This window comes from Hibiscus syriacus, unplaced genomic scaffold (assembly GCF_006381635.1).
Source record: "Hibiscus syriacus cultivar Baekdansim isolate YM2019G1 unplaced genomic scaffold, ASM638163v2 tig00110122_pilon, whole genome shotgun sequence".
Taxonomy (NCBI): domain Eukaryota; kingdom Viridiplantae; phylum Streptophyta; class Magnoliopsida; order Malvales; family Malvaceae; genus Hibiscus; species Hibiscus syriacus.
Genome location: NW_024062598.1, coordinates 524,539 through 544,550, shown reverse-complemented (window position 1 = coordinate 544,550; position 20,012 = coordinate 524,539). Strand labels below are relative to the sequence as shown.

General features: G+C 31.5%; 1 protein-coding gene across 1 annotated transcript in view; it reads left to right on the top strand.

The window, feature by feature from the left end:
• Positions 1–20,012, top strand: part of LOC120215499 (protein PSK SIMULATOR 2-like) — a 39,653-nt gene that overhangs the window by 710 nt on the left and 18,931 nt on the right. Inside the window, exons 2-6 of the mRNA XM_039213170.1 lie at positions 17,928–18,253; positions 18,354–18,446; positions 18,548–18,638; positions 18,808–18,904; positions 18,995–19,089. Of these exons, the coding sequence (XP_039069101.1) occupies positions 17,928–18,253; positions 18,354–18,446; positions 18,548–18,638; positions 18,808–18,904; positions 18,995–19,089 (702 nt within the window). The remainder of the gene's footprint in view (positions 1–17,927; positions 18,254–18,353; positions 18,447–18,547; positions 18,639–18,807; positions 18,905–18,994; positions 19,090–20,012) is intronic.

The window sequence follows — 20,012 nt, the reverse complement described above, 5'->3', positions numbered from 1 at the left end:
TATTTCTCTCGATAATATTATTCTAGCTTTATTATATAACACATCTATATATTTACTAAAATAGGATTTGTCGTTCCTTTATCAAGAAAATATTGACATGTTTCAAGAAGATTATTTATCTCATCATCTTTCAAAAACCTATTCTAATTCTTCCCAATCTCTATAGATTATGGTGTTTAGTAATAATTATTCATCCTTATTTTCTTTAGTTGTTTCTTCAACTAAAGTTTCAGAAAGTTTAGAAAGAGATCTTCTAAAATTTGTTCTTTTATTAGTGATATGGGTTTTCCATACCTCATTAATCAAATTATATATTTTTGTTTCTAAATCGGGATTATAAAAATATTTTTTTTTTTTTTGGTTTCTGACCGTTGTGGTTTCAACAGTGCTTCAGCTTTTTTTTTTTATAATTTTAGCATAGCTTTCTTGATATACTAAATTTGGATCTTGTGACACTGCAGTTGATTTACTGAAGGTGTCATTGAAAATTGTTTTATAGCTCCTTTCAGATATGAAATATAATATCATTGGTTAGGATAATACATTATCGGATGTTGTACTAGTACAAATCCTTGGTTAGGATTTTGTTGTCTCAGAATCCTTTTGTTGGGTTTTTTCCGAACGGTTGTCCATTCTCTTACTTTTTCTAGAGGCTTTTTTCCTCTATCCATTAGGTCTGCTAAGAAAATCAACAATAACATTGTTAGTGCTTTTAATATATAAAACTTTAAATTAAATTTACATAATTTATAAAAGGGGTTTTTCTTCTTGGTACTGTCTCTATTTTTTTAATGGTGAGAAATTGTTTAACTACTTGGTTATCAATTTTTATTACAAATTTCTGAGGTGCTAACTAAATCGGAAATTTTTGTATACCATTTTTTATGGCTAACATATATTTTTCAAAAATTACATAATTAATTTCATTTGGTTTAAATTTACTTGATGCATATCCACATATTAATTCTTGATTATCCATTGTTTTGGCTTTTAAAACACATCCCCAATGTTTTTTTGAGGCATCTGTTTCTAATATTAATTTATCACCTTGTTTAGGTAGATAAACTTTTGGAACATCCGTTATTTCAGATTTTAGTTTTCTCACTATTTCCAAATTTTGTTTAGTCTAGTAAAAGGGTACATCATTTTTTTAATTTATTGTATAACATACTATTTTTCTCAGATAATCTTGGAAAAAAGGTTTCTTCTATAATTAGCTATTCCTAAACATTGTTTGTCACACCCCAATGTTAATTTTAAAATATAATTAATTTAGTTAAGGGACCAAAATAGATTGTTTAGAAAAATGTTGGGTTAATTTCAAAAATCTAGAAAACTTAAGGACTTAGCCCTGAATTAAACCATTTTAGACAATTTTCAGGATTGTACTAGTAAAATATAATATCTCGCAACCGATGATGCATGTTGTCACCCTCAGCTGACTCGCCGTCGACCAGCGACCATAACCCAAGCATCCCCGTAGTGTGATTCGACGTCAATCAGATCGAATTGAAGCTTGAATCACCATCGAAACCCCCACCCGCCGCTTGGTTTTTCGGTAATTCTGGTCCCCTCGACCATCATTGTGCCTCACCGTCATTGCCACTGTGTTTTGACCTTATTTGTTTATTTTCGATGAATTTAGTTGGTTTTGAGCGTTGATGTTGTTTGGATTTGATTTTTGGTTGATCGTGGAGTAGTCGGCTTCCGTCCCCTAACCCGTCACTATTGTCACGCGCCGGTAGTGCGCGTAGGGTTTCCCCTCCAGCCGTGGCTTCTTCTAGAACAATCCAAGTGGACTGAACCGGCCTGAACTAGTTTAAACTGACCCACGTCAAACTAAACTGATATGACCCATTGACCTTAACCTGAACCATTGACCTTAACCTAACCATTGACTTTTAGCAGATCTGTTAACTTTGACTTTGACCTTTGACAATTTCGACCGCTGACTTTGACAAAAAAAGTCAAAATTTATGAAAAGTCAAAATTTATGAAAAGTCATATTTTATGTTTTTTAACGTCCTGAGTTCGAATCCGAAGTCCGTTTTTCCAAATTCAAACCCAGTAAGCTACTTTTCAGCATTTTACCTTCTGATTCGATCCGTTTTCTACAATTAAGTTCTATTTCTGATGTAATTCATTTTGTATGTATACGAGATATTATTGGACATTGGTTCAAGTTTGAGAGCATTCAAGTTTGAGAGCGATCAAGTGGAGTCTAAATGTTTCGACCCGTATACATGAACCATTATGAGTTACAAATTTGACATCAAAAATTCAAAACATTTCTGTAATTGAACTGAGTAAAATTTTGTTTCATTCAAACATCACTAGTTTCATAACTTGAAATATTATTATAAAATAATTATTCATCGTAATATAATATTGTTGGTAACCAATTCAAAACCAGTTTGAAGTAGTGATAGACAATTTTGTTCTATTTTCATAAAATAAATAAGATTGTCTAACACATTTGATTTAAAACCCAAATTAATTTTTTCTAAGCATAGTTTAATATCATAATATTTATTCATACTATTAGTAATATTTAATACTAACTATATTAAGAAACTTCAGACATTTCATTATCGTATACATGCCAGCTAAGACTTTTAGAACACAGTAGGATGTCTTCAATGATACTTGTAAATATTTCATTGGTGATTGATGCCAAGCTCAGCTCCTTACTCATTTTCTTCCTTTTTCCTAAGCGTGAAAATCATCACACGCTAAGTATACACTTAGTGACGGAATTATATAAATATTCAAAGCAATGCAACATATAAATATAAATGAGTAATAATATTCAATGCAATGTGATCATTTTACCTGTATTCCAACCATGTTACCTTAAATTAACATGATCTAACCGGAAATAAAGTTTCTTACCAATATACTTTCCATTTATCCCATAAGCTCGTAAGCTTATTTGCATGTTTATCATTTATTAACCAATAAATCATAGCCCAATTTAACCCCTGAGGACCCTGAGTATTCGAGTCAAATATATGCACCATAGTTCTTACACATAAGATCGTGCCCACCATATGCACTGAAGTGCTTACACATAAGGTCGTGCCTACCAAATACATCGAAGTGCATTAAACATAAGGTCGTGGCCACCATATGCACCGAAGTACATTACACATAAGGTTGTGCCCACCATATGCACCGAAATGCTTAATCGATATGCAACTGTTGTTAGACTCTATAGCATGCCAACTATACCCTGTCCCTCAATGACTTACTTGGGCATATATTCTATTTTTTCCATCCATGGAAAAGTATATTATCATAATTTAACATCATTCATGATAATTATCATATATGTAACGATCAGTGATCAATGCATTTTATATTCAACCTTTGACATATTTAGAATATGTCAAATATATGATATATGACATAAATATAATGTCAATTACCCAATGATGTATAAAACATCCATGTATAATGTTATGTATATATTGCACTCACTTTAACATTATATAAAAGTCAAAATATAAGCCTCACTAAGCTTTAACTTGATCATTTGGTTCTAATTCGGTTAAATCCAAAAACTTGTCATAATATCATATTATGGCAGTTTGCACTACCTTTAAAGAAATATTATTACGTATTAATATACATACTAAAAAATTATTCCGTTTACACCAAAAGAAACTAGACTCAAATAAAAATCTATCCATATAAGGAAATCATTCTAGTTCAATTTGTACAATTTATGCTAAATTTTCAAAGTTGACCAACATAATCTATTTTGAGCAGAATCTGCTACCCCATTTTCTGACCTATCCTCAGTTAAAAATTCATATCTTTTGGTATACATCTTGAAATCATTTTTCATTTGTTCTAAACAAAACTAGACTGATATAAAAATCCAAAGGTATAAAAATCATCCTCTAATCATTTTTTTAGAATGTATGGTAATTTTCTAAACTTACTATTCAGAACATAAATTCTAAGCAGGTTTCACCAATTTGCATTTTCGACTTGTTCACTAATTTCATTAGCTCACCAAATTCACATATATGCATGCATAAAAAATCACATAAAATTTTAGGAGTCACTTCTTACCATTGTATCTCCGTCACTGGCTCATCGCAAGCCAATGTTTGTTCGATAATATAAGTACAAATTAAATTTGCACTCACCCGATGTCCTTAGCTTGTAAACATCTTTAGAATTTTTCATTTCATCCTTAAACTTCTCCTTAGCTTTAAAAATATTTGATCTTGATTTCAATCACTCAATCTAAATGAACATCATTACCAAACATATACAAAGTCAAACCAAATGTTAGAATCTTACTAACATAGGCATACTTTGGAAAATAAATTTCTAATAGATTTTCTGATGCTTGTTCGATATACTTTTCATGTCACAACATAAATGTTGACCTTAATACTTCTAATTGAGCACTCAAGTTCCTTTTTATCCTAACTTCACATAACATTTTAACTTAAGCTCCCAATATTTCCATATTTGTGATTTAAACCTCAACTTTTACAAGGTTTCCAAAATAATCCAATTTCACATCCTAACTTCAATTTCAACACTCAAACTTTAATTTCCAGTATAGTAAATCAACTATTAAACAATTACATAACAACCCATAACTTTTTTATAATTATTAATTAGGTCCCCCAACTTTTCAAAAATTACATAATGGTCCCCAAAATTTTTCTAAGACTTGTAGAATACTTCATACATCATTTACATCCACTTTATAATTTTTCCATAATTTTTATCGTCCTCTATGGTCAAGGCCTAATGTTTTGTATGTTCAAGATTAGGGTTTTCATTATCTTACTCGATTTTGATTCGATTCAAGCATGATATCAACTTCGATTCAACCTTTTAAACTTTATACAATCAAATCCCTAACTTAATTTCATCAAAACACATCTCCCCTAAATCTAGGGTTTGGCTGAAACTTTATAGGTTCATATAACCATGTACAAGCAATTTTAATCATCAATCATGCTTGGAAATGATTCTACAACCTCAAAAAATCAAAATTCTTTATGAATTCCATAAAACCTAATGTGAGCATAAACCCTAGAATTTGGGATCTTTGAACACAAACCAAATTAGCAAACAATAATGGTACCAAATGATAGTGTTTTTCGAATAGAACAATGTTCTATTTCACGACATGATCCAAAATCCAAAAAAAATTGCTAAAAAATGAAAAATAAAAATTATCTTACCTTGTTATTGGGAAGCACGAAATGTTGGCTGAAAATGGCTAAGTTTTCATGAAATTTCTAATGAATTTCATGTTAATTTACCTTATATTAAGCTTAAATGAATAAAATATTCATTTAATGAGAAATGTCCGTTTTGCAATTAATGAAACTTGATATTTACCTTAATACCAAGCCAAATAAACCTTATCATCTTCCAAAGTCAAAGATGGATAAAATATTTTGCCCTTTACAACTTTGCCCATGCCATTTTCCAATAATTTCAATATTGCCATCTTTCATCCAACGGTCCAAATTGAACATGAAAATAAATTCTCAAATCCAATGCCTAATATTATTTTCCATTATTTTAAAATGTGGAAATAATATTTCTAAGCTTAATTTATCATCCTTCAAATTTTCCAAAATTTCTATTAGATCCGATTTACCGAATTTTTCTTGAACTCTAACACTTTCTAGTTTTTAATATAATTTCCAAATCAAGAATTTTATTTCAATATAACCCCACTTTCAGGAGTAAATTATCCATTTATGAAACAAATATATTTTTTTGGAAAATTTACCACTTAGGTCCCTAAATATTTCCTAATTTTCTACTTTAGCCACCAAACTTTTAAAATTTACATTTTGGTCACTAACCAAAATTTTGGGGTATTACATCAAGTTCAGTGATTATCCAGAAAAGAAAATAACCTCAGAATCTCTAAATTCTATTTTTCCTTGTTAAAAGCTTTAATACAGAAATTATCTAGTTATGAAATTACGAATTTTGCCCCTATGAGGTAAAATTAGCCTGGACTGACCCTGATAGTGAAATTACACTGAGAATTCGTAATTAATTTGATAAACTGCTGATTTACCAGTTAAATTCTGGATATGCTTGAATAGTCACTGATAATCAGATTCTAATATTCGACAATGTACAAAACCTATAATTATTGATTTATCAGTAAACACCTAAAGAATAAAACATCAGAGTACTATTCATGTTTGAATTATTCGAAAATATTGAATTAAATGGAAAGATTGGACAGAAGGAAAGGAATGGAATACCCTTGAACTATAAAATGACCAAAATTACCATGGAGTGTAAATGACTTAAGATACCCCAATGTCATTGAATAACCGAACACATATTCGTCTCCTTGAGGTTCATTCGATGATAATTCTAAAGTGCTCAGCTCAGCTCAACTAAACTCAACTCTATGGTGTAATTAGTACTAAGAAGTGAATATTTGTGAGACTACTCTACCTGCAAACTCGCTAAGTACTACATTATTGGGTTTTGATCAATTCGACTGGATTTGAAAGCTGGATAAGACACTTGAAATATGAAATACTGTAAATCACCGCTTGCCTTTATTAAACTGAATTACAAAACTTTCTCAAGAATTTAAATGACCATAATGTTCTTAGGTTGTATGATTTACGAAATCACCACGAGAATATCTGAATCTTAAATAATTATGATGCAACAATTTCTAACACATCCTAGGGTTATATTCGAATATTATACGATACTAATGTATCATTTTCCCAATGACTGATCAGTCTGCTAGTAATCCAACTTTTTAAAAAGGGGATCTCATTCCTTAAGTTTGATCAGTTGAAGAAGTTTCATGTTTATCTCGCTTGATAAGTACCAAGTACCTTCGGAAAATAATTGGATCCTCTAGTGTGTTCCCTATGTGTTATATGATTATTTTATCTGTTTTAAAATGTGTTTTGCCGAGATTTCTAAGTTACTTAAGTTTTAAGCATGCCTGTCTGATTCATGATCTCTAGATATGGTTATACTTAATTGATATGTCTGAACTCTAATTTCTCTACTACTGTAATATAATGTTTAAAGCTAATTTCTTTGGGGTACTTGGGATCTGGTATGAAGTCTTCGTAGGTTCAGCTCTGATCAAGCTAGTAATTCCTTATATAGGTTTAGCTCTGATCAAGCTGGTAATTCCTTATACGGGTTCAACACGATCGATTGGTATTTCCTTATATAGGTTCAGTATCGATCAGTTGGTAATTCCTTATGGGTCTAAGGTGACCCTTGGGTGGGCTCCTAGGCCCAATGGGCCTAGTGGTAAGACCTTGTAGACCCTAAGGTACTCTCTTAGGTTGGCACCTTTGCTATGTGCTTTAGGCAAGTCCATGTGGACCGGAGAGCACACCCCTTTGGTGGGCACCTACGCTTTGGCTAGGGTAAGACCTTATGGACCTAAGGTGCTCCCTTAGATTGGCACCTATGCCCAATGGGCCTAGGGTAAGTCCTTATGGATGCAATTATGGGGAACTTCATATTAGTGATCGGTTGGAGAGTTTTACTGTGGTTTTAAAAATATGTTTCAAATTGTTACTGTTTAAAAATATTTGTACATTTTCACTGGTTTTGGTTGGAACACACTAGACTCCTCATCTCAATCTGCTAATATGTCTTTCTAAATATTTCCATTGAATTTCGATTTCCAAACTGTTACCTAAAATAATTAAGGAAATTGGAGCTCGTTGCCAGAATCTTGTGATGTTTGTATCGTTAAGAAAGTTCATGTTTTACTTATACATGATGACCTCTTGCATTAATCTAGTAGTTCTGTAATACTAAGCTTCCCAAAGCTTATTCCTTACTCTTTATTTCAGGTTAAAAGAATCGATCCAGTGCAGCTATCAACTTTAGTTTTGGGAGTTCCATTCGACTTTGCTTGTAGAGTACGATACAATGTGTAATTAGGGGGATGTAGGTCACATTTGACTTTTTTTATATACCGAGTCTTGAACTTGTATGAATTTAAGTCTGTTTGTAATGTATAGATGTTTTTCTAAACTTGTATTTATTTATAAATTGTTTTATGATTTTACACGTTTTAAAAAAATTTAATTTTTCTTGGATTTTTATTGTGGGTCGCTCCGGTGGCCCTAATGTGACACCTTAAATCAGATCGAGTAACTAGCTTAAGTATGAGTTTGAGTCAAGTTTTTTGGATAGACCGGCCAGTCGACTGTCATAGGATGTCTAGTTATTACATGCCCCTAGACTGAAACCGTACATCTCTAAGCCGAAACTCCAAGGTCGAGTTCCTCTCTGTAATGAGCTAAACTAAGTTTTCTATCTATTAGGGGTCAACCTATGCATCAAGGAATACCAGTAACGTTTGTCCAAATTCTATAAAGTGCCTCACAAGTAATGCGAGAGCTAATTGTCCAATAAATTCTGACCCGACTCCAGAAATGAAATTGGAATATGTTATCGCTCTATGAACATAACCTCGTAGCCAAGGTCAAATTATTTTCACAATGATAATTCTGTTCAAATTTTTTTATTATGATGAGTGAGAGTTCTGACGAGAATGTATAGTCAATTGGTTAAGGATTAGTAGAGGACCCGTACTTCTGTAAAAGCTACTTGAAGATATTGAAGAATTGCTGAAAGTTTCACTTTTGCATTTTTGTGACTTGTGTGAATTTTGAGGACGGAATTCTTTTAAGGAGAGGAGAATTGTCATACCCCAATTTTATTTTTAAAATATAATTAATTTAATTAAGGGACAAAAATAGATATTTTAGAAAAATGTTGGGTTAATTTCAAAAATCTAGAAAGTTCAAGGACTTAACCCTGCATTAAATCATTTTTATGGTCAATTGAAAAATAAAAATGGGGTTTTGGTGGCTGAGGGGGCTTGAACCCGTGACCCTAGGGTCATGGGTGCCCATGCTTTAGCCACTAGACTAGGCTACTGTTTGGGTTTTAATTAATAAATATATTTATATTAAATTTTGGCCCAAGTTTTATACCCAAAGCCAACCCCCTGTGTGTTCGTGATCCAAACCTTAAAACCCCCAAATTAGTTACAATAGTCATCCCAGCCCCCATCGAATCAACGTCATCCGATAACCGTTAGAGCGAGCTATCACCCTCAACTGACTCGTCGTTGACCAACGACCATAGCCCAAGCATCCTCGTAGCGTGATTCAACGTTAATCAGACCAAATCAAAGCTTAAATCACCGCTGAAACCCCACCCCACCACTTGGTTTTTTGACGATTTTGGTCGCCTCGACCATCGTCGTACCTCACCACCATTGCCACTGTGTTCACTAGCCTTTTCTGATCAAACCCCAACCCTTGGGTCACTCAGTCGTTGTCATTTTCCCCTTCGTCAACGTGGGTAAGCGTTTCGACCTTATTTATTTGTTTCCAATGGATTTAGTTTGTTTTCAGCGTTGATATTGCTTAGATTTGATGTTTGGTTTATCATGGAGTAGTATACTACTTTCCCCCGACCCATTGTTATTGTTATGCACCGCCACGCACCGACAGTACGCGTGGGGCTTTTCCTATAGTCGTGGCTCCTTCTAGAATGATCCAGGTAGACTGAACCATCCTAAACCGGTATGAGTCAACCCGAACCAACCAGGTCAAACTGAACGATCTGACCCGTTGAACTTTACCTGAACTATTGACCTTGACCATATAGTTGTCCAGACTCGTTGACTTTGACCTTTGACCAGTTTGACCGTTTACTTTGACTAAAAAAGTCTAAAGAATTTTAAAATTCATATTTTATTTTGTTCATTGTCCTGAGTTCGAATATGATATCTATTTTACGAAATTCGAAACCAGTAAGATAATTTTCAGCGTTTTATCTTCGATTCGATCTGTTTTCCATAATAAGTTTTGTTTCTGATGTAATTAATTTTGTATGTATACGAGATATTATTGGACGTTGGATTCAAGTTTGAGAGCGATCGAATGAGGTCTAAATGTTTCGACTGGTGTAGCTAAGAAATTGAGGTAGTACATTACTACCTTATGCATTCTTAATGGAACATATTGGTATTGGTAAATGCATGGTTGAATATATAGTTTCTTGCGTGTAGTTAAAATTTCTAAACTAGATCCGAGTATGAAATAAAGTAAATTAAACTGAATAAGGCTCAGACTATATGTATATACACAAAGACTGATAAGAATTTTTTTTTCAAGTTTGGTGAATATCCAGAAAATAAAATAATCTCAGAATCTCTAAATTCTATTTGTCCTTGTTAAAATCTTTAATATCGAAATTATCTGGTTATGAAATTACGAAATTTTCCCCTATGAGATAAAATAGCCTGGACTGACCCTGATAGTGAGAGTACCCTAAAAATCTATAATTAATTCGATAAACTACTAATTTACTTATTAAATTCATGATTTGCTCGGATAGTCACTGATAATCAGATCCTAACATTCGACAAGGTATAATACCTATAATTATTGATTTATCAGTAAGCACCTAAGACTAAAACATCGGAAGTACTATTCATGTTTGAATTATTCGAAAATTTTGAATTAAATGGAAAGGCTAGACGGAAAGAAATGATTGAAATGCCCTTGAACTGTAAATGACCAAAATGCCCCTAGAGTGTAAATGACCTAAGATACCCCCAAGTCATGAATACATATTTGTCTCATCGAGGTTTGTTCGATGATAATTCTGAAAGTGCTCAGCTCAACTCAACTCAACTCTATGGCACAATTAGTAATAAGAAGTGAATTTTCGTGAGACTACTCTACCCGTAAACTCGCTATGTACGGCATTATTAGGATCTGACCAGTTCGACTAGATTTGGAAGCTAGATAAGAGACTTGAAATCTAAAATACTGTAAATCATGCTTGCCTTTATTAAACTGAATTACAAAAATTTCTCAGGAATTTAAATGACCATAATGCCCATACATGTGTATGATTTACAAAATCACCACGGGAATATTCAAATCTTAAATAATTTTGATGTAGCAGTTTCTAGCACATTCTTAGGTTATATCAAAATATTATATGATAATGATGTATCACTTTCCTAATGACTGATCAGTCTGCTAGTAATCTAACTTTTTAAAAAGGGGATCTAATTCCTCAAGTTCGATCAGTTGAATAAGTTTCATGTTTATCTCACTTGATAATTACCAAGTACCTTCGGAAAATAATTGGATCCTCTAGTGTGTTCCCTATGTGTTATATGATTGTTTTAAAATGTGTTTTATCGAGATTTCTAAGTTACTTAAGTTTTAAGCACGCCTGACTTATTCATGATCTCTGGACATGGTTCTACTGAATTGATATGTCTGAACTCTGTTTTCTCTGCTATCGTAGTATATTGTCTGAAACTAATTTCTTTGGGTACTCTGGGATCTGGTATGAAGTCTCTACAGGTTCAGCTTTGATCTACTGGTAATTCTTTATATAGGTTCAGCTCTGATCAAGCTGGTAATTCCTTATACTGGTTCAACACCGATCGGTTGGTAATTCCTTATATAGGTTCAGCACCGATCAGTTGGTAATTCCTTATGGATTAAAGGTGACCCTTGGGTGGGCTCCTAAGCCCAATGGGCCTAGTAGTAAGACCTTATGGATCATAAGGTACTCCCTTAGGGTGACACCTCTACTATGTGCTTTAGGTAAGTCCTTATGGACCGGAGGGACACCTACATTTTCGCTAGGGTAAGACCTTATAGACCCAAGGTGCTCCCTTAGATTGACAACTATACCCAATGGGCCTAGGGTAAATCCTTATGGATGCAGTTCTAGGGAACTGCATATTGGTGTTCGGTTGGAGGGTTTTATTATGCTCTTAAAAATATGTTTTAAATTGTTACTTCTTTAAAAAGATATGTACATTTTCACTGGTTTTGGTTGGAACACACTAAACTCATCATCTCAATCTGCTGAATCTGTCTTTCTAAATATTTCCATCGAATTTCGATTTCCTGACTGTTACCTGAAATAATTAAGGAAATTGGAGCTCGTCGCCAGAATTTGTTGATGTTTTATCGTAAGAAAATTCATGTTTTACTTATACAAGATGGCCTATTGCATTCATCTAGTAGTTCTTTATTACTGAGCTTCCCAGAGCTCATTACTTACTCTCCATTTCAAGTTAAAAGAATCGATCTAGTGCAGCTATCTACTTCAATTTTGGGAGTTCCATTCAGCTTTGCTTGTAGAGTGCGATACAATGTGTAATTAGGGGGCATGTAGGTCACATTTGAATTTTTTTTATATACTTAGTCTGGAACTTGTATGATTTTAATTATGTTTGTAATATATGGATGGTTTTATGAACTTGTATTTATTTATAAATTGTTTTATGATTTTACACATTTTAACAAAAAAATTAATTTTTCTTTTATTTTTATTGTGGGTCACTCCGGTGTCCCTAATATGACACCTTGGATTGGATCGGGTCACCCGCTTCGGTCTGAGAGTGTTACATTGTTGAAGTTGCTTTTTATCTTCAATATTCTCAGGAAATTCTTTTATTTTAATTATAATATGATCTTGTAGTTTAAGACAATCTGAAGATAATTTTAATCCTAAAAATTTTGTTTATGTTTTTTCTAATTCTAGTATCTTAGGACTAAGTATAATTCCATGTTTTATGAATTCTTGTAAAATAATATTTAAATGTTTTCTATATAATTCCAGTGTTTCTGAAAATACTAAAATATCATCTATATAAACTACACAAAAAATTTATACTTATTAAAAATTGAATCCATCCATCTTTGAAATAATTGTGGTGCATTACATAACCCAAAAGGCATTACCTTCCATTGATAATGTCCATTGGATGCACTAAAGGTTGTTAATGGTTTTGACTCGTCAGTTAGGATTTTTTGTCAAAATTCTGACTTACAATTAAATTTACTAAAATATCTAGCTTGTTTAGCTTGATTAATTAACACATCTTTTCTTGGAATAAAATAGCCATCAAATATAATATTTTGATTTAATCTTTTATAATTAATGACCATTCTAGCTTTTCCTCTTTTAATCTCAGCATGATTTCTTAACATAAATGTTGGACTAGAGTGTGGACTATTAGTTTCTTCTATTAATATTTTTTTAATAATTCTTTTATTTGACTATCAAATTCATCTATATCTTGTTTAGTATAGATCATTGGTATTACTCGTATAATTTTATTATGATTTTCCAATTTTATACTACAATATCTAAGACTATTTTTCCATAGTTTTAGTGATTCTTCACTAAAATTGTTTTCTAATTTTTAAACATCCATCCATTTGTTTCTAGATGCTAAATATTTTCTTTTCTTGGTGGATTAAATTTTTCTCAGATATAAATTTATGATTTTCAACTAATAGTATTTTTACAAAAGTTTTTTCTACGTATAAATTACCATGTTTTTATTAATAGAAAATAGTAAGTGTTGATATATAAAATTATTTCCTTATATGTCTCCATGCATTTCTGGAAAGCATAATATTTTAGGAATTACAAGATCTTACATAGTTTATGTAGATTGAAATATTCCTACCTTTATATTGAATAATGGTTTTATTACCATTTATTCCTACAACTCTAATTGTATTTTTCATTGGTTCTCATTTTTCTACAGGAATTTCATTTTTCCGGTAACTACTGATTGTAGCTCCTGTCTAATAAGGCATGTAAAGAATATGTATTATATTCTCTAAACTAAAATGTTATTTCAATATATGTATAATATTTTCTAGATTGAAATCTTGAAAATGTAATTATTTCTTTTCCAAGTTTCATTTGTTGTATTATAGCTGATGTATTTATTTCTTCCATTCTAGTGTTTCTAGAATTTCTACTTAGTTCGGTTGGGAAAATATGAATATTAATTGTTTTCATACATATCAGTGTATTATTATTTTATTCTTTTTCATCGTCATTTATTTGACTAGAAGATGGTAAAACCATGTTTTGGTTATTTACCACTATTGTATTTTTAAAATATAATTTATCTCTTAAAGAAGCATACTCTATTATGTTTAGAAATTTAGGAGTACTAGAATATTCTAATATCTAGTCTCTCGGTAAAGATAAATCTTTTAAGTGTAATAATTTATGCTGAATTTCAGAAGTAAATTTATTTGATTCAAAGAGTTCAATAATTTTACTATTAACCTCTTTTATTTATACCTCAACTGTATTAGTATATTCATTTATAACAGTCCAACTTATTGCTAGATCTTCTGCTAAATCTTTAATATCATAATTCTTAGTTTGAATTCTTAAACATAAACATTCTTCAATTAATGAATCAGTTATAGAAATAAAATAGTTTGGTTTAACTTTAACCCAATAACTCCCATGTGTAAATTAGATTGAATACCACCTATAAGTGCTTTTATGAGGTTTTCAAATCTTTTATCTAACAATACGACTAATATTGGTACATCATGACCTTTCCTAAATAAAGCTTTTATAGTTATCATAATTACTCCTAAATGAATATATCTAACTTGTGGATATTTATGCCTAATTGTTTTTAAAAAAATTCTTTAATAAATAGTGGGATTTCAGTTAATCCTCCTTTTGTGTCTCTGGCTACAATATTTCCACTACTTTTTTTCAATGTGTCTTTGACTTCAAATTTTAAAATTTTGATATTTTATATATTTCTTATTTAGAAATATTATTTTTATTTATTTTTTCTATCATTTCATCATAGAGATCTTTCTTTCTCCAATTATATTATCTAATTTTATTGCTTCTTGTTCATTATTAGGCATTTCTTCTAATTGATTATTAGAATTACTACCTAACATAAATATGAACTCATCTTCATCACTATCAAATTATGTTTATGATATTAATTCGTATATTTCACCATGAATTGTTTCCGCTTCTGAACAAATTTATAACTCTTGTTCTTCAAGTGTTTTTATCATCTTTTTAGCCTTTTTTTCCTTTGTTAGGACAATTTGTTGCTATGTGACCTTCTTCATCATAGATAAAACATTTATAATTAATTTTTTTACTTCTAGTATTTTTAGAAGTTTTTATTCTAATAAATTTTCTTCTCCAATTATTCTTTGGATACCTTATTGTTTCCACGGTCTCCATCTAACTAATTTATATTTTTTATTTTTCTTTTTATTTTTTCTATTTGAATGTATTTGTTTACATCCAAATTCCCATTCATTTTCTAGATTTTTTGTACAATGTCTACCACTTAATTTATTTTTCACTTGTTTCATGGCTTTAGTTTGTAGACATTATTTTGTTATTCTTTTTCTAGCAAAATTAATTCTATTTCCTATAGAATCTATTTCACTAATTTCTACACCAGATAATATACTATGTTTTTCAAGATAAGATTCATATTTGTTTATACAAAGCTCATCCCATGGTGGTGGTAATTTATGGAAATATCCAAAATTCTATTTTTTTAATTTTTTAATTTTTGATATTCATGAAGAAATATTTTCGAAAATTATTCTAAATATCTTATATCATATAATTTTATTTTTGATAAATATAACTAGTTTGATCGTCTTGATCTTTCTTATCAGTATAATCACAAAATTATGTTTTTAGAATTTGTATTAATCCTTTTAAAACATCTTTAGGCATTTGAATTTGATTAATTAATCGCCCTTTTTGTTCCATACCTATTGTCGATTCTTCCTATCTACGAAGAAATTGCAAAACATCTCCTTGAAAAGTTCCAACAAAATACTTTAAAAATCTCTCATTTGGCCAATTATTATTGTTTACAACAATTGCCATAGGTTGTGCCAATCATCTATGATTTTTTCATAGTCTGATATAGGAATATTACTTAAGTCTAGATATACTCCTCCTTGAGCAACATTTCTTTTATTATGATTTTCTATACTATAAGGAACTAGAAGTTTCTCCTGTTTGTTTAGTTTTGACTTCATTAGTGTAAATATTTTCTACTTGCTCTCCTATTAACCTAATAGTATTTTGGTCTCTATCGTTTTCTCGATTAAAAGACCTTAAATAATCGTCTTCAAAAGGATCAAGATATAATTTTCTTTTTCATTTTGGATATGGATATGTTTGATCTGTTTGCATAGGATATGGATTATTAATATTTTCTTTTGGAATATTAATATTTTCTTCTGTTGAAAAGTTATTCTGCTCATCAGATGTTTCTGTTTCAGTTGTTTTTGAAACATTTATAGCTTATATATCTTCTGAATTATTTTCAGAACTGGTATTACAGTTTGTAGTATCATAATTTAACATATAATGATAGTTAAACAAAACAAATAATTATTTATGTTCTTCATAATGTTTTTCTATTAATTTTAAATATTCTACTTTTTCATTCTTATCCTTAGTAGTTGAAATTTTTTAATTTCCAATGTTCCATTAATTCTTTATCTTTAAACAAATAGTCTATTTTTTTCATAATTTTATCTTTGGTACCTAAAACCTTCCGTTATCTGTGAAAATCACAAGCTTTACAACAACAAGGCCTAAACGTCACTCCACTGAATTGAGGCAAAAGTAAAGCAGAATAATAGATATATGAGTTTTAAGATAAAATATTGAAATGAACAGAGTGCAAGATAAAGATAGAACTAACAATAAACTTGTATATTATTATTTCAAAGATCGAAAACTCCGGGGGACTGATACCAGTTACAGGGGGAATAAGGGTATGAAAACGATTTTACACAAGTATTTACACAAGGGTGATGATACAAAAAAAAAGAGAACCAAATATTACAAAGAAAAACCTAATAGAACTAAGCTGGAGAGAAGAGTGGTAGTGAAAAAAATGATGCTAAAAGGATTCTAGAACCCATTTCATCTACTTATAGTTCCATGTCACAAAAACAAGATTCACATATAGAAACTGAAATTGATTTGTGACCCATAGATACAAGCTGTATCGAATCCAATAAAATTGATTTCTTGTAAAAGCAATCAACAGATGGAGCTAGCTTTAAAAAGCTAATTAATACATAAATTAAAATTTAGTGCTCTATATTTGTCTAAATAAGTATTTTGATTTATATATTTTCGTACTTTAACATCTAATGTTTTATTTTTTAACCAAAATACTCTTATAATATATGTCACGTCAATAATTAAGTATATATAAAATATCACATTATCTATATATATTGAAACTAACATCGAAGACCAAAATATATTAAAAATATATTTATATAAACAAAAATAATATTTGACTTTAAGAATTAATTTTGACATTACTTTTTTTAAACTCGGAAAACGAGATTAACAATGAATGCACTTTCCAATTTTTATTCAAAAAGAATCGTCTAGTGGATCACACTTTAATTTTTTTTTAAATTGAATATTCCCATACATTATTTGGTTAAATTTTTATCCTACTTGCCCTGTCTAGTCAGAATATGTTTGATTTGTTTTACAGGAAAACACGCAGGCTTAAAAGATGTAAGAGCCCATCATCCCAACAACCGAAGCTGCTTCTTCCTCTTCCTCATAAATTTGCCCAACTTTTCTATTTATTTTTGGGACCTGTCAGCAGCAAACTAGGATTTTTCCATTTAAAACCATCACTTTCATTTCCATTTTTTTTGATAAAAATATGACCATCCAATTTTATTGACAGTTTTATAAGAAATCCTTTTGGATACGATTAATTTGAATCGGGAAGATAAATGCATGTACCTTGAAAGATAATAAAAGTGTTTAATAATTAAACTCCGAATCGAAAAGCACTCACTGGAGTAAGGGACAGCTTGTAGATGCCTGTTTTTTGCAAAGAATAAATGGCATTAATTAGAATGTTCAGTTTATAAATACGAGTCTTGCTTTAATGCAGCTTGAGGATTAAGGAACAACTTGTTTATGCATCTATTTCCGATCACTGTCTGCACTCATCGAATAATGCAATCTCATGACTATTGTTCGAATATTTTTGTTTGTTTTTGGAGGTTTCTAACCGGAGTTCATTTGTAGGAAGGGCTGGGATTATAGGCCTAGAGAGGGCAGTTGACGTTCTAGATACACTTGGAAGTAGCATGACGAATTTGAATCACGGAAGTGGCTTTGTCACTGGCCTGGCTTCTAGAGGAAATACAATATCTATATTGGCATTCGAAGTGGCTAATACGATGGCTAAAGGAGCAAATTTGCTGCGGTCACTTTCAGAGCAGAACATACAATTCCTTAAAAAGGATGTCTTGCATTCAGCAGGAGTACAAAAGCTAGTTTCTACAAACATGAAGGAGTTGCTAAGTATTGTTGCAGCTGACAAGAGGTAGCTTAAGTGCTTTTGATTGTTCTCTACGCAGACAATGATTTCCTAAATTTTGCACTTCAATATCCTATTATAGCGTTCAAACCTTCGACATATATAGGGATGAATTGGATATTTTTTCGCGCGAAGTAATTAGATTTGGAGATCTTTGTAAAGATCCACAGTGGCATAACCTTGACCGATACTTTTCAAAGTAGGGTAGATTTTATTTTGTTAAGCATCTGCTTTCAGCTTACTTCGCTAATGTTTACTGATGGAGTTATGCATCTCTTGCTACTGTCACCGATCTGTCAGACTAGATATACACAATTCACTCCATAAACAAGTTAGAGCTGACGCAGAAACGACAATGAAAGAACTAGCGTCTCTTGCTCCGCACACCTCGGTAAGTTTTATCGTCCAATTTTATGTTGTGTGATTCGAGCTCTAACATCAGAGTTTTCCATCTTTGTGAATGGTTTATCACTGTATATTTAGTTTAGGGTCTTGGTTCTTGAAAGCTTTTTAATCCATGTAGTGTACTTCAAGAATCTAACTGATGTTTATACTTGTAGGAACTGTACCATGAATTGAATGCTCTGGACAAATTTGAGCAAGAATATAGGAGAAAACAGGAAGAAGTGGAGTCCTTAAATCTCCCTAAAAGGTTAGGCATGGATGATTCTTTCACTCATTCAATTTATCTTGATGAAACTTCTTCTGGTTGATATCATCTTATTAAGAGTTCTTGGATTACAGGAGAGAATCTCATGATTTTACAAAGTGAGCTAAAGCAACAACGAAAGCTCGTAAGGTGTTTGAAAAAGAAATCCCTTTGGTCAAGAACTTTGGAAGAGGTACATAACTACAAGCTGCTTTTATAGTTGTCCATGAATCTTCTCCGCTGCATTTTTCTATGTGCTGAATATGGAGTCTAATTTGGTCATGGACAAAATGATAAAACATTATTCGGTTTTGGCTTCTCTATAAGCAAGAAATGTTTGTGTTGAACATAATTTCCTCTCATTCTCATACCACATATTTATAATATATATATTCATGTTTATTTAACGTATATATATACATGTATATTTATTTATTATTTTATTACACTTGCAGGCCCATTACACGCAACCCAAACAGTGGGTGGCCCAGAAAACATGGGACCCAACGCAACAAACCTGCGACCCGGTTCAGGACCCGCGAACCGAACCCGAACCAACCCCTCAACCCATTGCAAGTTAGGGTCTGTTTGGAAACCCTAGTTGCTTCAGCCTCATCCCAGCATCGCATGGAGTCAACAGCACGCATCCACGTTTCATGGCAACACGCCTCCACCTCTGAACCGTCCGACGGTCATCACCAACAAACAAAGTGTCGCAACTGTATTTCGGTTGGGCCCCGGGATTGGGCTTCGACTTGAAAAATGTGGATTGAGAGTCGCCACCGATCATTTATTTAAAAATAAATGGGTTGATCGGATACCCTATTTCTTACCTGATCTGCGTCTTACCAGAAATATGTCAGGCTCGGGAGTCGGTTACGGTCAAGGAAGGATTAGCACCCTTGAACCGCCCTTTCGGTACTACGTAATTTCCCATTGTCTTAATTAAGAAAATTGTAATTTTAAATTAAAAGATAAAATTTGATAATGAATTACTTACCTCTGATTAATTGACGAAAATACCTTTTATTTCCTTTTTGAATCATTTACAATAGCTTTGCCTTTGTATTTTCCGTGTTTTCCTCTGTATTTTGTCTGTAAATCGTGTGTTACAAT